Genomic DNA, 19,047 nt, shown 5'->3' with positions numbered 1-19,047 from the left:
GAACTCCGTGCAGTCGCTAAACGGTATCCATTTCAACTTCCAGCACGACTGAAGAACCAACTTTACTCATGGGGCACAAAACAAATATGAAACTAATTACCTAAATATTAAAAAGATTTTCTTTCAATCTCGGTTCTTTCCCATGTGTACTGTATAACCCCTTGTATTGCATTATCCAATCTTTACTTTAATCCCGAAAACCGGCTTTTCTATCATGGGATTCACATTGACCGCACTATTCGGCGTAATCACTCGTAGTCTTTGAAACGTGGAGACACCTCCTCACCACTAAACTTGAGAACTCGCAGTAGAGAAGAAGGGGGGTGTATTCTACTACCAGTGGTGGACTCGAGCTATGCGTCTGTACGGCCTTATTTTGTTGGGGGCTGCCGTCCTACTTGCTAAAGTCAGCGCAAACTCAGATGCTCAAGCCGCAACAAGCTTCGCTACTGCTGAGCACAGCGTCTCCACCAACAGGTTTTTAAGAGTCAGCGAAATTTCCGAAGTGGGCAACGAAGAGAGGGTGATTAGCACGAAAATTATCCCCGGGGCTGATTTGGTCTCCAACTTTGTGCTTAAACAATGGCTCGCGGTGTTGCTGAAGACAAATACGAACACGGATAATGTGTATGCAATGTTAAAACTGAACGCGGCAGACGACAATATTTTCCAGAATTCCAGATTCCTAGCCTGGGCCACGTACGTGGAGAAGTACAACGCTCAACACCCTGGTCAGCCTTCGTCGATGCTCCCGAAGTTGACGAAAAAATACGGAAATGAACGCTTAGGTACGATCCTCGATGCGGCAAAGCATGTCGAGAGCACCAAAAATTTGGCCACAAACTTGCAAACTGAGCAAATGAAGGTCTGGAAGGGCGCGAAACTCAGCACAGATGATCTCTTCAGCATGTACAAGCTCCAAGGTGGGGCGCCGGACCTACTAGCCAGTCCTGGATTGCGTATATGGATTAGATAAGCAGAAGAGTTCAATCCTGGGCCGAAAACGACGTTGTTCGAGAAACTCCACGCGAGCTACTCAGATTTCGCACTGTCTCAGCTACTGATAGCAGCGAAGAATGCCCCGACAACGGAGAAGTTGGCTACAAGTCTGCAAAAGGAACAACTTCAGGTGTGGTTGAAAAGTGGGAAATCCCCGCAAGCTGTCTTCAAGGCCTTGGCACTCGACAACGAAGCGGATAATCTGTTTGCAAGTCCACAATTCAAGATATGGCTGGATTATTCGCTTGATTTCAAGAAAGCGAACCCTCGTGCAAATACGGTGCCCGTTATTGATACGCTTACGGCTCACTACCGGGACGGCAATTTGTTACGAATTATCAAAGAAGCAAAGGAGGTCTCGGCCACAAGAGGCTGGGCCACGTACTACGAACGGGCTTTGGTTGCGAAATGGTTGAAAAACGAGAAAACTCCGGCTTCCATCTCGCGCTTACTTGGCAGACAAGTAACCCCCGACGACGCCTTCACCTTGCTCAAGGTTGATATGGGAACGGATAACATTTTTGCAAGGCGAGAATTTAATGCCTGGGTCTCGTACACCAACGTGTTCAGGAGAGAGAACCCGGACATAGCGTCGAAGCCAGTTATCGAAACACTCCTGGCTCATTACGGCGACCGAGCGTTGTCACGAATGATCGAAATAGCTAAGAAGACCTCAACCACGAAGGTCAGTGCTGCGTACTTCGAGAAAGCTCTGTTCTCTAAGTGGGTGGAAGACGGGAAAACCTCAGCATACATCTCGAAAATATTGGACAGAAGTGTAACTCCAGATGATGCCTTCACGTTGCTCGCGCTCGATAAGGCAGGGGGTAACATTTTGTCGCGGCAAGAGTACAGTACGTGGCTCACGTACGCAAACATGTACAAGAGAGAGAATCCGAACATACCGACCAAATCAGTTATCACACTGTCACAAGTGATCAAAAACGTAAAGAAAACCGCGGTTACGAAGACCAAGCCCACGTACTACGAAAACGCTCTACTGGATAAATGGGCAGCAAGCGGAAAAGCACCGGCCTATGTCGTGAACATGCTAGGAACATCGAAAGCCGACCAGAAGAGGTTGATGAGCAAATATCTTGAGAAGATCAAATCCACAGCTTCTGATTAATACAAGTACTATTTTGGAACAAGGATGGCGAGGTCAAAGCCACACAAGCCTCTTCGGAGTTGATCACAGAATATTGCACAAACGATCGCTTGTTATTGCATCTCCGAATTTAGCTTCTTATGCCGATCGTTTGCTCCACAATACAACTAGAATAAGCAATAGACGAGTACCCAATTATGCCGTTTGTTCGTTCAATTGGTATACTGTTGATTAAGATTTGAATTAAGCGCAATTGAAGCCCTGTCGTGTCTTGAGGTCACTCCGCAGCGATGGAAGCTAATAAAATCGTTCATGCAAGCTGTCGTGTATCGATGCAGGCATCGGCGGAGCGTAAAAAAAAGGATCGAGAACTACACAATTAATTGACTTGCTATCCGAAAACAATCCATTCCACTTTTTTAAAAAAAAATGGGTTAAACTCCTGCAAATCAATTAAACCCAATTGTGTTGCCGATTAGCGAAAACACGCAATCCCTAACTTACAACTCGAATGATGGTCTTGGATGATACGCCCAACGAGCATCATCCTCTCAAGACCAACGTCCAGCAACATGCTCAGCCCCCTAGCGTGTCGGGACCTCGCCAGCTGCGTCTACAAAGGCAGCGTGGAGCCACGTTCGTGGCCTTCGTCGGCTTCGGTCTCGCATCGTGGATTTTGACGAATGGTAAGAATTTTCAATTATTGTATAAAATTGAAAATTGCGCGAACTAAAAATCTGCGACGTGTGACGATATTGAAGTGACGTATGTGGAGCTGGGCGTGTTCCTGCGCGAGCTACCAGAGCACTACAGTATCTACGCGTATAGCATCCTGGCTCTGGAGTCAGCCAACCTCTACCCGCTTCTCTACATGCTGTTTAACGCTCAACAGCAGCTGTTGAGTCAATCTACTGTGATCTGGTGGATACTAGTACAAGGTGTGGTGGTCGCTGTGCTCATGAGCATGTTGTGGGGCCAGACAGCATCAATCTTTGGTGCCAGACACAGTGTAGCCATGCTGGTGCTCACTCACTTTGGGGGTATGGTGAGCACCACGTCCAGTGTGGTCTTCTACCCGTTCGTGGCTAGCTTCCCACCACTCTTTACAAGTGCGTTAGCGACTGGCGAGGGGCTAAGTGGCTCCCTCGCAGCTCTACTAGGTATTGTACAGGATCCAGGAGGTGAACTGAGGTTCTCCGTGTCAGTGTTCTACCTGATTTGTGGTGAGTAGGGATTGTTACCAATGTTACTGCAACATTTTCTAGATACTGATACATTACCGGTAGCTACCATCATGTGTGTATCACTCGTGGCATTTACGTTCTTGCAGTATCATCCGTGGGCACAAGAGGCGAAGACGTCGGACGAGGCGGTTGATCTGGGTCGTGATTTGGATAGTGATGAGCGAGAAGCGGAAGAAGACACGCTACTCACTCACAGCTCGTGTGGCAGCTGTCCTAGGACTGCGAGTGCAAGTACAGTGACGATTCCGTCGCCGACAGCATCGCAGTATGAAGCTGTGTCAGGTGCTGAGGTTCTCCGACAGGTGTGGCAATTGTTGGCTTGCCAATGGATTTTGGCTGCGTTCTCGTTCGGATGGCTACCATCTACCATGCCGTATGTGTACAAGAAATTCTCGGTGCGACGCTATTTATTTATTTATGTTTGTTGCTGATTTTCAAGATCTAACGGTATTTATTTTATAGCCGACGGACGACGCCGAGGCGGCAACTGCACGATTCCAGACTACTGCCAGTATTGCTGCGCTCATTCTTTCTCCGCTTGCAAGTGCATCCACCACGTAAGTACTTTAGTAACATTTCTAAAGTGTTAAAGTGTTGTAGAAATTGTGGTTGCTCACCTAGATATTCTTTTGCACTATGAAGGTGGTTCCGATTATATTACGTTCGGAGTATGACTCTTGTACTGGTGATACTGGCGGTGAGTCGAATATTAGAACTGAGAGCGGCTACCTGTCTCATTAATGCTCTCTCTCTCTCTCTACCACTACCACTTTTCAGTTGCTGTTGTTGTCATTTTCACTCACATCCAGGCCAACGCTGAGCAACTTTGGCCATGGATATTTATTACGTGAGTTGTGCTGCCATAATTTAGATAACTATTGAGTCTGACCGTTCTAATGTTACTCGATGCCATCTAGCACTACTTGTTCATATTTTCTATCTGGTCGGGTGTGCATACACACAAACAATGCTTTATCTCACTCTGAAACGGAGAGGCGGTAAGTCGGAATACTTTATGCGCTTTTCGTCTGGATCTCCACTAATTACCATTTGATTGCTACAGATATCATGCGCTCACCAGATTTTGCTCGACGTGTGTACCAATGGAACGGCTTGGCTACTCAAGTGGGGGCTATGTCAGGCACGGCTGTTGCATTCCCACTCGTCTTCTGGTGCGAGAGTTTGTTTACTACGTGAGATAGACATGGGTGATGCCTCGATTACACTCAGTTCGCTACTTGTCTGGCATTAATCGGAGGGCGTGAGGGTGATTCTGCTAAGATACTTAGTTTGAGCTTAGCACATTCTTCCTGCCATCGTTCTACGCTCCCAGCTTGAAAAGAATATTCCGTTTCCCACTTAGCGAACAGAGGTTCTGCCACTAGTCTGAAATTTTGTATTAGGGCTTTGTCTCCCGAATGAGAGGGAAACGTATCGTATGCTCATTTTCTTGAAGAATGGAGATTTACGGACAGGAAAACAGGTCATCCGCTCGTTATCGAGCATCAGGTCTTCAAAACAATTTTGAGGGTGTTGTCCAAGCCGGAGTTGTTCATTTGGCCTGAACTCTTCTGCGTGTGGGCGAAAAAAAAAGAAGTGTGGAGTGTTTTATTAGCTGAGCAATTGATGATGCTAGGCTACAAAATCACTGAAATACATACTCGTTGTAACAGAACTGATGGTAGTACAAACCTCCCTCAGTTTTAAGCTGATGGAAAAGCAAAAATCGAGTCGGCCTGGAAATCGATCCAAATTTTCCACACCAGAGTGAAACGAGACTCAGAGATGGTAAGTATATCCATACAGCTCAGATTCCTACCGCTTCGCTGGCCACGAGTCAAAGCTATTAAAGTTCTTTTGCCGCTACTAATCTTGAGTGAATTGTCCTCTGGTATCAACCCACTTCATTACCGTCACGATAAATGAAACCTCACCGCTTCCTCCCACAAGGAGTAGCGATGTGGAAGTTTTGTTTGACAGCGTTCAGACAGCTCCCTATCGAAATTAGCGTTGCTATGACCGTGGGCAGGTAGTATTCCCAGCCTTACAGCTCACAGGCAGGTATGGTCGGCTCGGACAGGCGAGTAGGTACACAACCTGTAGGAAGGAGGTAAACAGCTTGGAGTGTTGATGCGTGTTTCGGAAATTAACAAATGGCGCAGAACATTGGCTCCTATCCTCCAAGCATCACTCCCTCCTGTGTCACTCTACAATACAGTGCATGTATTACGAATGATGTCAATGATTACGGTACGTACCGTATTCTACAGAGAGATCTCTTGTCGGATTATAATTTAAATCTCTGTGTGCTTAGGTTTCTGGTCTCCTATTTTATTCTTAACATTTGTTGTGATCTAGAAAACAGACTCGAATGCTAAATCTGGCTTGTATCTGATTTTAGAGGTAAATGAGCTTGAAGGTGGAATGGTGAGCTGCATGTATGTACTTCTAGCGAATGGAAGTGCGTCTAAGACACCAGTCATGAAATTTAGGTGATCGTCACGAGCTAATGCTGTGGGCATCTAATACAGTAGACGGAAACTGTAGACAGGAACCACAGTGAAAGCTCTGATCAGACACGCACATCCACAAATGTTTTCAGTTTTGGAATCAGTTCTATGCTTATTGTACTCAAATAACCATCCCAATTCTTTAAAAATAGAAGTAGCTTCATGGTCGGTTAAATACCCTGGTTTATGCATTTCCTCATCTGAATTAGATAAAAAGATGGGCTTTTAGGAGGTGGGCACTGTCTAGAAACCAATACATGTGTAATACCTACTACTTCTTAATACATGAGTAGGTAATTCCTTCCCAAAAGCCAGGTACATGTACATGTATGCCGCAGAGATTTTCATTTGATCGACGATATCAAACCTGGATCTGCTGGGTAGAAAACGAGATTTTCGAAAATTGATTCGGTACATCGTGATAAAACCGGAGCTCTGCATCGTCACTGGCTGCACTCAAGGCATCATAAATGTATTTGGAGCTACAAGGTACTTGTGAGCGCCGCTCACTGAACGGACATACATCTAGACAGCAGATAAGTGCCCTATGGTTATTTAAAAAGAAGGCTGCAATAAACCCTCAAACAGTCAGAACGGACCTTCATTCCAAGGCAAGTCTTGTAATAGCCGGGCAGACGTATTGAGCGATTCTCAACGAAGTTTTAACAATTTTAATAATTACACTTATCATTTTTCAGCTATCGTACAACGGAATAAGCGAAAGAGCTGAACAATAAACCCCTTCGTCTGCGGTTCATTAAGGAGCTTTGGCAGCACGAGTTGCTTCTGCTGAAGCATGAATTTGATTTAGAACACATTTATTTTGTGGATTGGCATAATTATTCCAGGGCATTCCCAATTCTGGTTTAATAAAACCCTGCTAATATGGTATGTATCCAATCTTTAATGTTATCCCGAATCCGAGCAGAAACTTCTGTGTTCTATCGTGAGATAGTACCACGTTCGGTTCCGGACCGCACAAACCGAAAGAAGGAGCCATTCCCGCTTTAACGTGGTCACATCCCACCACTCATCTCGGAAGACTGAAACCTCAAAAACGTTTCCGCTTTCAGAAACACTCGGAGGAACGAGCTATGCGCCTGTGCCGTGTTGTGTTATTGGGAATTATCGCCCTATTTGCAAGGATCAATGCAAGCTCAGATACCCAAGCCGCAACAAGAAATCTCGCAGCTTCTGAACACGGCGTCTCCACCGACAGGTCTTTGAGATCCGGCTACATCGCCAAAGAGGACAACGAAGAGAGGGTTGCCCTTGGAGGTGATAAACTACTGGCTGCAGTGAAAGCCGTCCCCGGCCTTGATGATGTGGCTGCAAGTCTGAAAAACAAACAGTTGGCTCCCAAAGAAGCATTCAAGTTCTTCGTATTGGACGACGTAGCGGATAACCTGTTTGCCAATCCGCAATTTAAGAACTGGCTGAATTACGCCACGGAATTCAGAAAAGCGAATCCACACGCTAATACGGGATCCGTCATTGATATGCTTGCAGCTCACTACACAGACGACGTTTTGGTTCGAATTATCAAAATAGCTAAGAAAGACCCAGCCACCCAGATACGAGCCGCGTACTTCGAGGATGCCTTAGTTGGTAAATGGGTGAAAGACGGACAAACACCGGCATACATTTCGAGCATGTTTGGTAGACAAGTAACCCCGGAAGAGGCCTTCAAGCTACTCAAGTACGACATGAGAACGGATAACTTTTTCGGGAGTCGGGAATACAGCGCTTGGCTATCGTACGATAACTTTTTCAAGAGCGAGAATCCCAACGTTCCAGTGAAATCACTGGTCGATATACTGACGACTCACTACGATGACCAAAAGTTGGTAGAAATCATCAATGCAGTGCAGACCAACAGATTGTCGAAGCTCAGAGCCGCGAACTTTGAAAAGTCCCTGATCGCTAAATGGATGGAAAACGAGAAAACCTCGACATACATCTCGAACACGCTGGGCAGAGAAGTGACTCCAGATGATGCCTTCACCTTGCTCTCACTCAACAAGGATGTGGATAACTTATTTACGCATTCGGAATACGATACCTGGCTCAAATACGCAATATCTTTCAAGAAAGAGAACCCAAACGTTGAAGCGGATCCAGTTATCGAAACGCTCATGCTTAATTTTCGTGACGATGCGCTGTTCGAGCTAATCAAGAAGGCAGAAATGACTCCAGCGACGGAGAAAAAGGCTGCTTTCATCAAGAATGCTCTGCTCGACGAATGGGTGGAAACCAAAGTGCCACCAGCGTACGTCATAAACAAACTGGCCACGTCGGAGCAGGATAGGAAGAAGTTGTTGAAGACGTACCTGGACAAAATCTACTCGAGTCCTCTGTTTACGGCCAAGGATTGATACCTGTCAATAGCTGCCCACGACGACCACGCGGAGATAACCGAACTTTCATCCTACCGCTAGCGTGAGTTGCTTGCATAGAAGTTGAGCCCTCCATAACGTATAGGAAAAGCTCACCTAAACTAAATTTTGACGTCCGGTATCTCGAGAACTCTAAATGGTGCAGTAGGATCATCGTCAATTGCTTGGATTATCCTTCTTCAGAGCTTTCTCTACTTTAGTGACAAGAGCACTCTTAGTATCGCCTTCTCCTGCCGCGGAAATCGTTTTCGCGAGAGTTTTATCCTTGTAGAAGCTCCTCAATGTCGCGATTTCGTCCAGATTGGAATTTTTCTTTTTGGCTGTAGAGACATAGTCGAGCAACCTGGGAAGCTGCTGGTTTGTAAAGAGTTGGTCACCCGCCTTGTTCAGCTCCAAAATCTTGAAAACGTCGTCTGAAGATTTTCCGTCAATGTGGAATTGCTTAGTCTGGCCTAACTCCAACGTTTTAGCGAGATCTGACATCCTATCAAATTCTTTTGCCTTAAGCAAAATCTTCGCCAGGACATCGTCGTTATAGTAGGATTGAATATAGCCTCATCAGCGTTATTCGGGACTTTTCTACTAACGAAGGGAACCCACTTGAAGAATGCTGGAGTCTCGAACAGATTGAGATCCGCTTTATCGAGCTTTAAGCTCGTGAACACCTTACTCTGCTCTTTGTTTCGCAGTAGCCACCACTTTATCTGAAACTTCTCATGAGTTTCTTTGTCCGGGGTCCGCTTTTTATGGCCAGTTCAAGCCCTGGAATGCTTACTGCAAGCCTCCTCTCTTCGATCGTAGTCGTTCTCAGGAAGCGCTGAGAAGAAACGTCGCCCTCCTCAATCTTGAGCGTGGATGGTGTAGCATTGATATTACCGGGTATCAACGCTGCGGAGACCGAGGTGATCCATGCCAAAAGCGAGACGATAGCCAATGCTCGCATACTGGAGACTGGCTTCCCTGGTTTTGGCTCGGTCTTCATACTTGGAAACGTAGAAGCGCGAGAGGGAAAAAAAACTTGTATGTAATCGTGTGGGGGAGGAAATTGAAAAGTGAGGTGTGGCAGACCCATTTGTTGCTGTTTACGATACGAGATACTGTAATACATGGATCACGAATAGCATTACGGTGCGCCTTACCGTAAATATCATAAGGTTAGATTTGTATTTTAATAGTTGTTGCTGGGCAGGGGAGTGTATAGCCATAAATATAGTTTCTAAACCACTAAAATTACTGAGTTTTTACATTGTCTATTGATTCATACTCATGTGCGTGAGTAGTCCAAAACGCATCCAATTGAATCTTACGTGTTCATTAATTAATATCGCAAGCAGACTAAAAACTGTAAGAGGTCTTCTATTAGATAGCAAATCTTAAGCTTTTTAGAAACTTAGATTCCAAGTTATCATTGTAGGCTCTGCCTTATCGAATCTGTAATATATTAATAGGTCGGTGGTGTGGGTCAATGGATCAAGCAGGATCCTTGTGACTTTAATAGTACTGGGTTGCTCGAGTGCGCGACTTTCAATTGACAAACTTCATTCGGATGAACCAATAAACTGGCCGAAATGGAATAAACGTGTCATCCTAAGGGTGGACAGTAGTAGTATTATGGCGCTCCTTACCATAAGCATCATGAGGTTTGATAGGCGATCAACCATTCAGGTTTAATGCCCGATTTGATGCCCAGGTTCAGTAAGTTACATCTCAAAGGTTGACAGTAAACACATGTCTTCGACCTTTGAATTTGAAGTGCTGAAGAGTCTGGAGGAGGGGGTTGTACATGTGTTGAACTCTTTGGTTACTAAAGCATTAAAACTTGTATTTGTAGAGATTTTCTGAAGAAGAGATGCCCCGGATAGCGTGTGACTGTTGTATACAGTCATCGTGAATAGCATGAAAACTCGACAGAGCTCGATATCAAGCAATGGCGGACTCGCGAGCAAATTCCAGACTGGTGATGTCTTCACGACTGCTGATTTCCTGGAGGCACATTTTCCCCTGCCGAAGTGCTCTGTACAATCACAATTTCGTTATGATTCCTGTCTAATGATGATCTTAATCGCAAGGTGACGAGGGTGTTACAGTCTCTCCAAAATACAAAACACCTAAGTAAGTGCACATTACCACAATAATATCCCTATATTCTTCCCGCTTTAATACACTATGCAATCACAAAATTACTGTGGTTAATGTCAGGAGGTGGGTCATAATGTCTTACTGGTGTGCATATGACTGAATCGAATTGGAGACGTGGTGCCTTCACGCTATGCCACAATCATCCAATGCACACTAAACAATTAGATACTCAACGTAAGTGAGCATTGACTAGCGATACTACAAATAAACGGAGGATAACATTGCACTGGACGACGGGCGAGGAGCTTGGCTGTCGTTTAGCGGGCTGGGACTGACGACGTAGTTGTTGCTGGCGTCGTTCCTGCTTGTTGGTCCGTGTACAACCGTCTCGTCCCAGTGCTGTGCTACTAGTTGCGTAAGCACAACGTGGTCCATCACAGTTACAACGTTCGCCACTCGGGACAGAAGCACATCACACACCACCAGCAAAGGCATCGTAGCAGGCAGTAAGCTTGCATCATTGGTGGATTGATCACGCCCGGCAATCGGCCACAACGTGCGAGCCACGGCCAAAGTCAAGCGAGAGCTCCCGCCACAGAAAGAGCTCAACAGCGACAGCAATCCCACCGAAAAATAGTCCCTCGTGCTCAAATTCGCTACTTCAGACGAAGAAGACTCCAATAACCACAACAGAAGTAGCGGTAGATACAATGCACGAACATTCCGAGTGAGAGCTGCAGTCATGGCAGTGGCCAACTGCGCGGCAGAGCGAGTCACTGTATTCACCCGAGCATAGCACTGCATCGAGACTGGCGCTGTTAGAGCAACGTTGTCGGTTGTGAAGGCGAACAGGAACGCCGGTACGAATCCCCTCATTGTCTTCACTACAGGCAAGCGTCGATTGCTGGAGAATAGTCTCAATACTAATGGTAGCACCACTCCAGCATGTAGGAAGATCAAAATCAACGCTCCAACGACAAGAGACGACATGGGAGAGGTAAACGATCGCCATTCACGATGGTGAGCCGCTACGTGCCCAAGCATGAGCGAGAAGAACCCCACAGGCGCCAAATATCGCTCCATAGGACGCACCATCCACTCCAACACGAGCTGCAGTTCCATCAAGATCCCAACGATGTAATGACGAGACTTGTGTGAGTCTGAAGCACTGCACATCGACTCGAACATCGCAGCTTGGGCATCACGTCGCAAGCGCAGTATCCTCTTCCCACACACAAAGCCCAATAGCAGACCGAGCACGATCAACCCACCCAATGAACCTACTTCATCCAGCTCCACTTGTGTAAACTGCGACGCTACGTTACTAGGCGTCAACGCTGATAGTAACGAGAGCGTCACGTTGCCTCTTGAGCCTAGCAATGCCGGATAGTACGGCACAGACGTCGGTGTAGCCAGTATCGTCGTAACTTCTTGCAGCGCGAAGACAGCTGGGCCGCTGTCTGCGATGTCACTGGAGTTGGTAGTTACCTCTGCATACAATGGCAGAGTCAACGAAGCATTGGAGCACGCAAACACGTCGTGACCAAGACGTTGCAAGTACTCATCATCATCAGTACACAACAACCCCACCGCTCCAAGTGGTAGCGGAGTCACTCCAAGAGCGTCAGACAGCGTCGAAGCTTCAGCCGTGCTGTCTCCATGGAACCATCCAGCACTGTGCGCCATCCACATCGCCAAGACTCCTTCTAACGCTGCCAAAACTGCAAGAACTAGTGCGTATCCGATCGATCGGAAGTTCAACACGAGCGCAGCTTTGTCTGCACAGGCCACGAGATCCGCTAGACCAGTCGACACGTAGCACAGCAGCAGTACTGTGGTGACTGCGGTCCACACGCGGGCAAACAATTGACCAGGTAACAACAACCACGTCGCTCCAGTAGACACCACCAGCTCGTTGCTCTCTTGCTTCTCGTGCACTTGATCAGCTGATAGATTGAACACAGTAGCGCTAAAATTCACGACCCGAACGAGGATAGCGCCCAGCGACAACCCGAGCACTGCACACGTCGCTAGAATCAGCCACTGGCGAACCCACGCACGATCACTTTCCACAGTCTTTTTCTTCTGCTGTGTCATCGGTTTGTCGAGTCCTGGTACCTTGAACGGAGCCTCATAGAAGCCATTGTGGTCGTACGCTCGAGGCAGCGCTGCTGGAGCTGTACACTGCGACTGTGGGGACGTCAGTCCGGCACCAGCGTTGTGTCTACTGGGCAAGAAGCGACGTAAGGTACTGGCCAATGACGCAGATAAACTCTGCACACGATCAGCTAGTGTAGATCGCTGCGCGTATGACACTTGTGACGCGTCGAACGGAGCATCGGATGATCCTTTCAAGCCATTAAACCCACTGCCTGCTTTCCACAGGAACCCAGTCGCCGTGCCAGCAAAAGCCACAGGAGATCTCCCGGGCGATCGCCCAATGCCAAAGCCGTCACTTGCACCGAAGCCGAAAGGCGACGGAGAGAACGCAGGAGACTCATTGGCCGACAATCGCGGCAGTGTGGGAGTCAGGGAGAGATTATCTGCTCGACGTCCCAGCGCTCCAAACCTGGCACCGTCTCCTCCACTTGGAACCTGCGTCATCTTCTTCACCAGTACTTTAGGCTTTTGCGACTCTGCTTGTGGACTTATGACGTAATTTGGAGGTATTGGGACGTGGTCGGATGGCATGGATCGTGTCGCTGTGGTCCCTGTACTTGTGGTCCCAGTTGTCATCCCCATCGCTCCCTGTTTCGACGAATCCTCTCGTTGAGCTGCATCGTCTTCCAGATGCCAACCGGGGCGTCTGCCACCATTGCGCAAATTCTTGAGGTCGATGACCTTGGCCTCCGTATTGATCGCCGTCGTATGCGCGCGAGTCTTTCGATTGGTCCAGCGATGTACTTCTCGCTCATCGATATCGCCCACACTCTTCTGGTACGTTTTACGGAAGAACTCTTCTACTTTTCGTTGCGATTGGCGCTGCATCATTCGACTGTCGCTCGTTGAACGCTCCAACTTGACGCCTAAGAGCTCGAAGTTAATCGCATTCTTCTGATTCGGCTTGGACTCCGTCGGTAACTCAGCCGGTTTGCCATTGTTGCGTGAAGCCTCGAGGCTGTTTGCAGATCCACGATACACTCCAGTAAAGTCCAAACGATCAGCAGTGCCCGTCGAAGACGCCACAGATGAGCGAGTCATAGACGACACCGCTACAGGCGACGCACTCTTGGATAACAGCGAAGATGAGACGGATCCTCGTCCTCGTGGCATCACGTTGAGCTTGAGTGGAGGCTCTAGAGGCGGCAACGCACCGCAAGCCACGTCCCCTGCTTCGGTTTCTTCTGACCGAGTGTTCGTACGTGTATCACGCGTCTTGATTGCAGCCAGCAGCGCTGCCGACGAGAAGGTTTGAGGTAAAGACGCTGTAGAGGACTTGACCGCGTTCACGTCGCCTTTAGAAAGCTGGATAGACCTATAGAAAACCTGCTGTGATGCGCTAGTAGACTTCTGTCGGTCTGGGCTGCTCAATCCGGCCTTGACAGCGTTGAAGGAGACGAACGGGAGCTCGTCACTCGTAGTCGAGGACTGCGACACAGCCGAGGCCACTGAACTGTCCAGGATGGTGCCATTCGCACTCTCATTGGCGCTGGTGCGGTAGAATCCATCGCGATCCACTAGCTGACTGAAGCTGCGATCCAGTGTCGCCGTGACTGCCACCAGGTCGCTATAGCTCCGGTCGAGCCTCTCGCCAACATCCTGTGATATGATGTCGCTACTGCGTCTTTCGTTCTGGTCACGAACGTCGTCTCCGAGGATGGCAACGTTCGAGAACGAGTCGTCTCCTGAAGGTCTGGAATCCAGCGATAAAGAGCTGACAGACGAGAAGCTCTGCTCGTCGACGAAGAAGTTCGCTTGACTGTGGAACGACGCGAAGCTATTGGAGGAAGCAGAGGCGCGCTCTTCAAAGGTACTACTGAATCGCTGTCGTTCGGTGTTGATGGCAGAAGCACGCGGGGATTGCTGGCTGGCTAAAGGTCCGAGCTCTTCATCGTACGCATGTTTGCTCTCTCGAAAGTCCAGCGACGAGACTCTCCACGATTCACGAGCTGTCATTCGACGCTGTGTAAAACACCCTTGCGATGTCGAAGATGCGGCACTAGACGTTCGAGATAGAGACGGTTTGATCACTGCATCAGTGCTTGGAAAGACTTCACCAGCGCTGTCAATAGATGCTTCCTTCTCGTCTTGGTCTACTGTAGTAGTAATCCCAGATACCTCTGCAGCAACATCGACTTCGGACACTTGAGTGGTGTCAAGCTTCGGTGGGGCGTTGGACGCGCAGCTGTCTGTGAGTACACTGCTGAAGCTGTTGTCCTGCGTAACAACTGTAGTTGGTTCCACTTCGTGCAACCTGAACGAGGAATCAATACCTCCGAAATCGAATGCAACGGCGTCACTAGATCGGATGAAGCTCGACGCACTCGGACTCAAAAACGATGGCTGCTCGCCCCCCACTTCTTCGCTGGTATCAGGTAACTCGTCAATTCCACGACTCTCCTCCTTTACTTTTGCATCGCTAATGCCGCTTGTTGTGGCTTCATGGCTCTTGTCTTGGCTCTTGTCTGCATCCGGTAGAGTTATTCTGTACCCGCTCATCTCTTCGGTTGACGGGTTAGTGCTCGCTGAGTGAGTATAGCCGAATACAATATCCGGGACGTCGTCATCCGGTAAACTCGGTCGATATATAAAGCCATCGTCTGCAGTAGTGGTGCTATCATTTACTACAACATCATCCACGTTGCTCTGTTTCGCATCGCCTGATAAAGTTGGCCGATACTCAACGATGTTGTCAACTGGAGCGATAGTATCAGTCTCTTCGCTGCCGAGGGTTGGACGGTACACGAAGCTGCTGTCGACAATAGGTGTAGTATTCGCTGCCTCGGTGCTGCTGGCTTCGTCCTGTGGCAGACTTGGGCGATACACAAAACTGGCATCTACGAAGCTGTTGACACTTGCGTCAACGCGCTTCAGTACTTCACCCTGACTTTCTTCGTCGTCTGGCAAACTCGGACGGTATACAAAGCTATTGTCCGCAAAGCTGTCACCCCCAGTAAAGCTATGTTCGTCCGAGAAACTAGGTCTGGGCTCATCAAAGAAACTGTCACCGTCGTCTTCAAAGCTCGGCGGTCTGGACGCCAAACTGTCGTGATGGTCACTATCACTAGCAACAACATCAGCCTCAGCGACAAAGCTGCCTCCAGTAAAGCTGTTAACATCACTAAAACTAGGGCGTTCATCTACTAAGCTGTCGTCTTTCTCAGCTTCGACCTCGCCCGTAACATCAACTACGTTGTCGCTATTATGATCAGCCTCATCCTTCTTCATCGCTGCCTCCACCAACTTCTTAGGACCCATCAAGGCTTCGTCCTCTCGAGCATCAAACACTCCTGGCTTGGCCCACGTGAGTCTGAAGCTGCTATCACTCTCTTCATTCATCTTCAGTGTGTCTACATACGTTCGATCGTCTGCCTGCTGCTGCATCCGAAGCAGAGCGCGCGTGTCCGCGTCATCCGCGTCCTCGTCGTCACTGCCGTCCGACAAGAAGGCGGCAAATGCACTCTCGGTCTCCCGACCACTCTGGCGGGAGGAATCGCGCGTTGATAAGCGTCTCTCGGCCATTGACGCGCAGAGGGAGAAGTGGAGGCAGGGCTATTACATGTAGGAGGCTCAACCCTGTCATGTGATGTCCACACTGCCATGTAAAGGACGACGGGTGGGGTGTTTCTGGGCGGCGGCATCTGGCGGGTGACTAAGTATAATGCGCCACACATGAGTTACACCAAATGGAGTATTCTACATGCTGGATACTCTGAATATGGGTTTTTTGAGGTGGGGTCCATCAGATCTGGTGAGAGGAATTGTCGCCACAGGGTTGGAGCCCTCGGTCGAAAGATGGTGTTGTTTGAAAATCTTCACATGGACCGCCCGATGATATGCAAACACTACATGAACAAATACACTAGTATGCCCTAGGAGGCTAAAACTGGAATGGCGTTGTGGAGACAACGAGTTTTTGGGCTCCCTTCTTCCTCCACCATTCAAAAGTTAATGTTGTACGTGATGTTACCACACCATGTGTTGTTGCACTTGGTGTGTCCACACGATGAAATTGCACGGTTCTGAATCGATTTTCAGAAAATTAAAGTCGTGAAAAAGATATTTCAAATATTTATTAGATCGTCTTTCACGTTTTCACTTTACGAAGGCTAACTCAAACATTTTACCACAAGTGAGGATGGAGAACCAGAATTAGAAAATCAAAGGACAACAATTCGGTTGGAATACTATGGTGAAAACAACTAAATAGAAAAAAAAAATTGCTCCAAGTAGCCACACTCCATGCACCGAAAGAACTTTATTTTTACATTCAGCAACAAATCCCAATTTTATTTGAAGCGTCATCCCAACAACGGGCCACAGACCCAAAGAAGTCTTGCATAACTTTTAATCAAAGGAAGTCACGCGGCATCATCAGGTATCTACGCGTAAGCAAAAAAAAGGAGCTAAAATAAAGGATAGTAAAACAATCAGATTGTGGTAACTTTCAACTGGAAAATCTCATAATTCAATTTGATTGGGTATAAAATACACAACTTTTTTTAATACAAAGATAAATTCTTTACTGACACTAGGTTCAGGTTGTCATTTTCGCTATGTTGTTCACCGACCAAATCAGCCGGAAACCAAGAGGCGAAATAGGCCAGCTGGCCGAGTGGATAAGAAATTTTAAAGATATGGATCGTTTCTAGATACAAATAGTCGTCATCTCAACTATTTTGCTCCTTCCCATCATTTTGCTGGTATGGTGGTGCCAAGGCGAGTCGGCTTCGCATTGAGATAGCCTTGTAGTCAATGTTTACTTGGTAGACTGCAACAGCTCGAGCTGCAATACGGATCACACTGGCCTCAAAAGGTACAGTGTAGATTCCACCAAAAAAATATTTTTCTCAAGATTCTTGTTTGGATTCTAGATAACGATGTATGTAGGCCACCATCCGGGCAAAACGCCGTAGCCACCGGATATGGAAATAACCGGTCAGCGGGGTTGAAACAGTGCTCACCTTGAGTACCAACGGCGTTAACCGCATAAAAAACACACACACACATCCGTGCTGATTAAACTATTTATTTAGGTGGTATTTCGTCCCAAGTATGTGAACAAACCTAGAAGTGACAGAGCAGTGGCGCTTCTTCTTAAGCTCACGAAATATCCTTATAGGCCGCACTGAGGGCGATACTTCTTCTCGACGTGAAGATGTCGATACGCCCACAAAGACTTTAGCAATTTCGAGTTTGATAACTTTCTTTCATCATTCAACTTACATTGTGATGTCAGCTGAATGTTGGGCGAGATAGCATAGAACAAGTTACGCAGCCCGTGAGATTAATCCGCTGAGGACCGTCCATACCTAAAGTATCCCGGTATAATGCTTTCACAAGCTAATTTTTGGCGATTCGTGGGCGGAAGCTCGCCCTAGTAGCAGTCTGTGACCATACCACTGGAGTACAGGTTGCATAATATGCCGGGAGATGAATACAATTTTCTAACATGTAAACGGTATACTTTACGAACACACATACCTTTGCAAGTAGCATCACGGTTATCTACGGTGTATACCAGCAGGGACTACTCGGCATTGGATTGGTTAACTGGAAGCCGGAGGTTTAATATGAAGGGCAGTTCTGCATAATGTAGGCCCTATTAGCTAAAAGCAAACGATAGACAAGTTCGAAAATATTAATAAATCAAGTATTCTCGCAGTTTGGATGTAGTGTCATCTCGCGAGGAGGGACATCAGCTAAAAAAGCTGGATCTGTACGTAACACTGGAGTGACTCGCAACACTGCAATAACGCAACAAATGCAGGACAATAACCAGAAGAGAAGAACATTTGTGGCGACGCTACATGCAACACTACTATCCATCACTTGATACCATTTACTCTCGAATACATTCGTTGCTGCCGCATCGTGTTCGCGAAAACCGCTTTGCACACCTTGAAGTTTTGCATGTTCGACTGGACTGGAATTCCATTCGCATTGCCCAGCCTAAGGCTGAGCCTTGACTGGCTTACCTCCAGCCTCCAAGAGATTCAAGCCGTGCTGCCAGTCACAGGCTGCCTCAGCGCTTGCGTGGTTGAGGCAATCTCACAATCCACGTCGTGCGTCGGAGCTGTTGCACGCCGGCCTATTACAGCTTCAACAGCGCCGCCGAAACGCCTCTGCGCTCAAAGAAGTGCAGGTCTTGTTTTCATTATCAGCAGCGTGTGAGGGAGGCTAAGCCCTAGCTTAGTGCTTGCGTTTAGCTATGACATCACATTGACTCTTGAATCAAGTCAATGTAGGAATGCCACTGCGTCGAATCGATTTAATATCTATCGCTGCTTCAACCCTGGAACGTGAAGGGATGATCACCTTTTTTTAGGATGATTGACGCACATATTTAATTTGTTGGCTATTAGCCAGCAGCTTGATTTTCAACTATTAAATAAAACTCAGGGAATCTAGAATCTAATACTAATGCCGTGCTAGCACGGTGAAGCTCTGGATTTTACATATAAAACTTTAGATTATTATTTTTAATTTTTATATATACCATTTTTTCAAAGTTGTACATGTATTAAACAAAAAAATGCCATTGTTTTACT

General features: G+C 47.3%; 5 protein-coding genes across 7 annotated transcripts; 3 read left to right on the top strand and 2 right to left on the bottom strand.

Annotated features, from left to right (window-relative positions):
- Positions 1-355: 355 nt before the first annotated feature.
- On the top strand, positions 356-2,309 carry PPTG_15158 (hypothetical protein; the record flags this gene model as incomplete). The annotated part of the gene is made up of 2 exons (XM_008912519.1): positions 356-959; positions 981-2,309. 2 exons carry the CDS (start codon positions 356-358, stop codon positions 2,126-2,128), a joined length of 1,752 nt encoding a protein of 583 aa, XP_008910767.1. The 3' UTR covers positions 2,129-2,309.
- Positions 2,310-2,575: 266 nt separating this feature from the next.
- Positions 2,576-4,837, top strand: PPTG_15157 (hypothetical protein). Of its 3 annotated transcripts, XM_008912516.1 has the most exons (8): positions 2,576-2,793; positions 2,869-3,330; positions 3,394-3,746; positions 3,814-3,908; positions 3,994-4,048; positions 4,129-4,198; positions 4,269-4,349; positions 4,415-4,837. In XM_008912516.1, exons 1-8 carry the CDS (start codon positions 2,619-2,621, stop codon positions 4,546-4,548), a joined length of 1,425 nt encoding a protein of 474 aa, XP_008910764.1. In that variant the 5' UTR covers positions 2,576-2,618; the 3' UTR covers positions 4,549-4,837. The 3 variants fall into 3 exon arrangements, with proteins under 3 accessions (XP_008910764.1, XP_008910765.1, XP_008910766.1); XM_008912517.1 differs by having other exon boundaries at positions 3,994-4,198; XM_008912518.1 differs by having other exon boundaries at positions 2,576-3,330.
- A 2,118-nt stretch (positions 4,838-6,955) lies between these two features.
- Positions 6,956-8,315, top strand: PPTG_15156 (hypothetical protein; the record flags this gene model as incomplete). Its single annotated transcript, XM_008912515.1, has 1 exon — positions 6,956-8,315. The coding sequence occupies one exon, from the start codon at positions 6,956-6,958 to the stop codon at positions 8,234-8,236; it is 1,281 nt and encodes a 426-aa protein (XP_008910763.1). The 3' UTR covers positions 8,237-8,315.
- Positions 8,316-8,413: 98 nt separating this feature from the next.
- PPTG_15155 (hypothetical protein) lies at positions 8,414-8,740 on the bottom strand (the record flags this gene model as incomplete). The annotated part of the gene is made up of 1 exon (XM_008912514.1): positions 8,414-8,740. The coding sequence occupies one exon, from the start codon at positions 8,738-8,740 to the stop codon at positions 8,414-8,416; it is 327 nt and encodes a 108-aa protein (XP_008910762.1).
- Positions 8,741-10,380: 1,640 nt separating this feature from the next.
- PPTG_15154 (hypothetical protein) lies at positions 10,381-15,977 on the bottom strand (the record flags this gene model as incomplete). Its single annotated transcript, XM_008912513.1, has 1 exon — positions 10,381-15,977. A coding segment is annotated over one exon (5,383 nt), but the record flags the coding sequence as incomplete, so codon positions are not given.
- Positions 15,978-19,047: the final 3,070 nt, after the last annotated feature.

This window comes from Phytophthora parasitica (genome assembly GCF_000247585.1).
Source record: "Phytophthora parasitica INRA-310 unplaced genomic scaffold supercont2.48, whole genome shotgun sequence".
NCBI lineage: Eukaryota > Oomycota > Peronosporomycetes > Peronosporales > Peronosporaceae > Phytophthora > Phytophthora nicotianae.
This window is presented reverse-complemented; position numbering and strand designations above follow the sequence as displayed.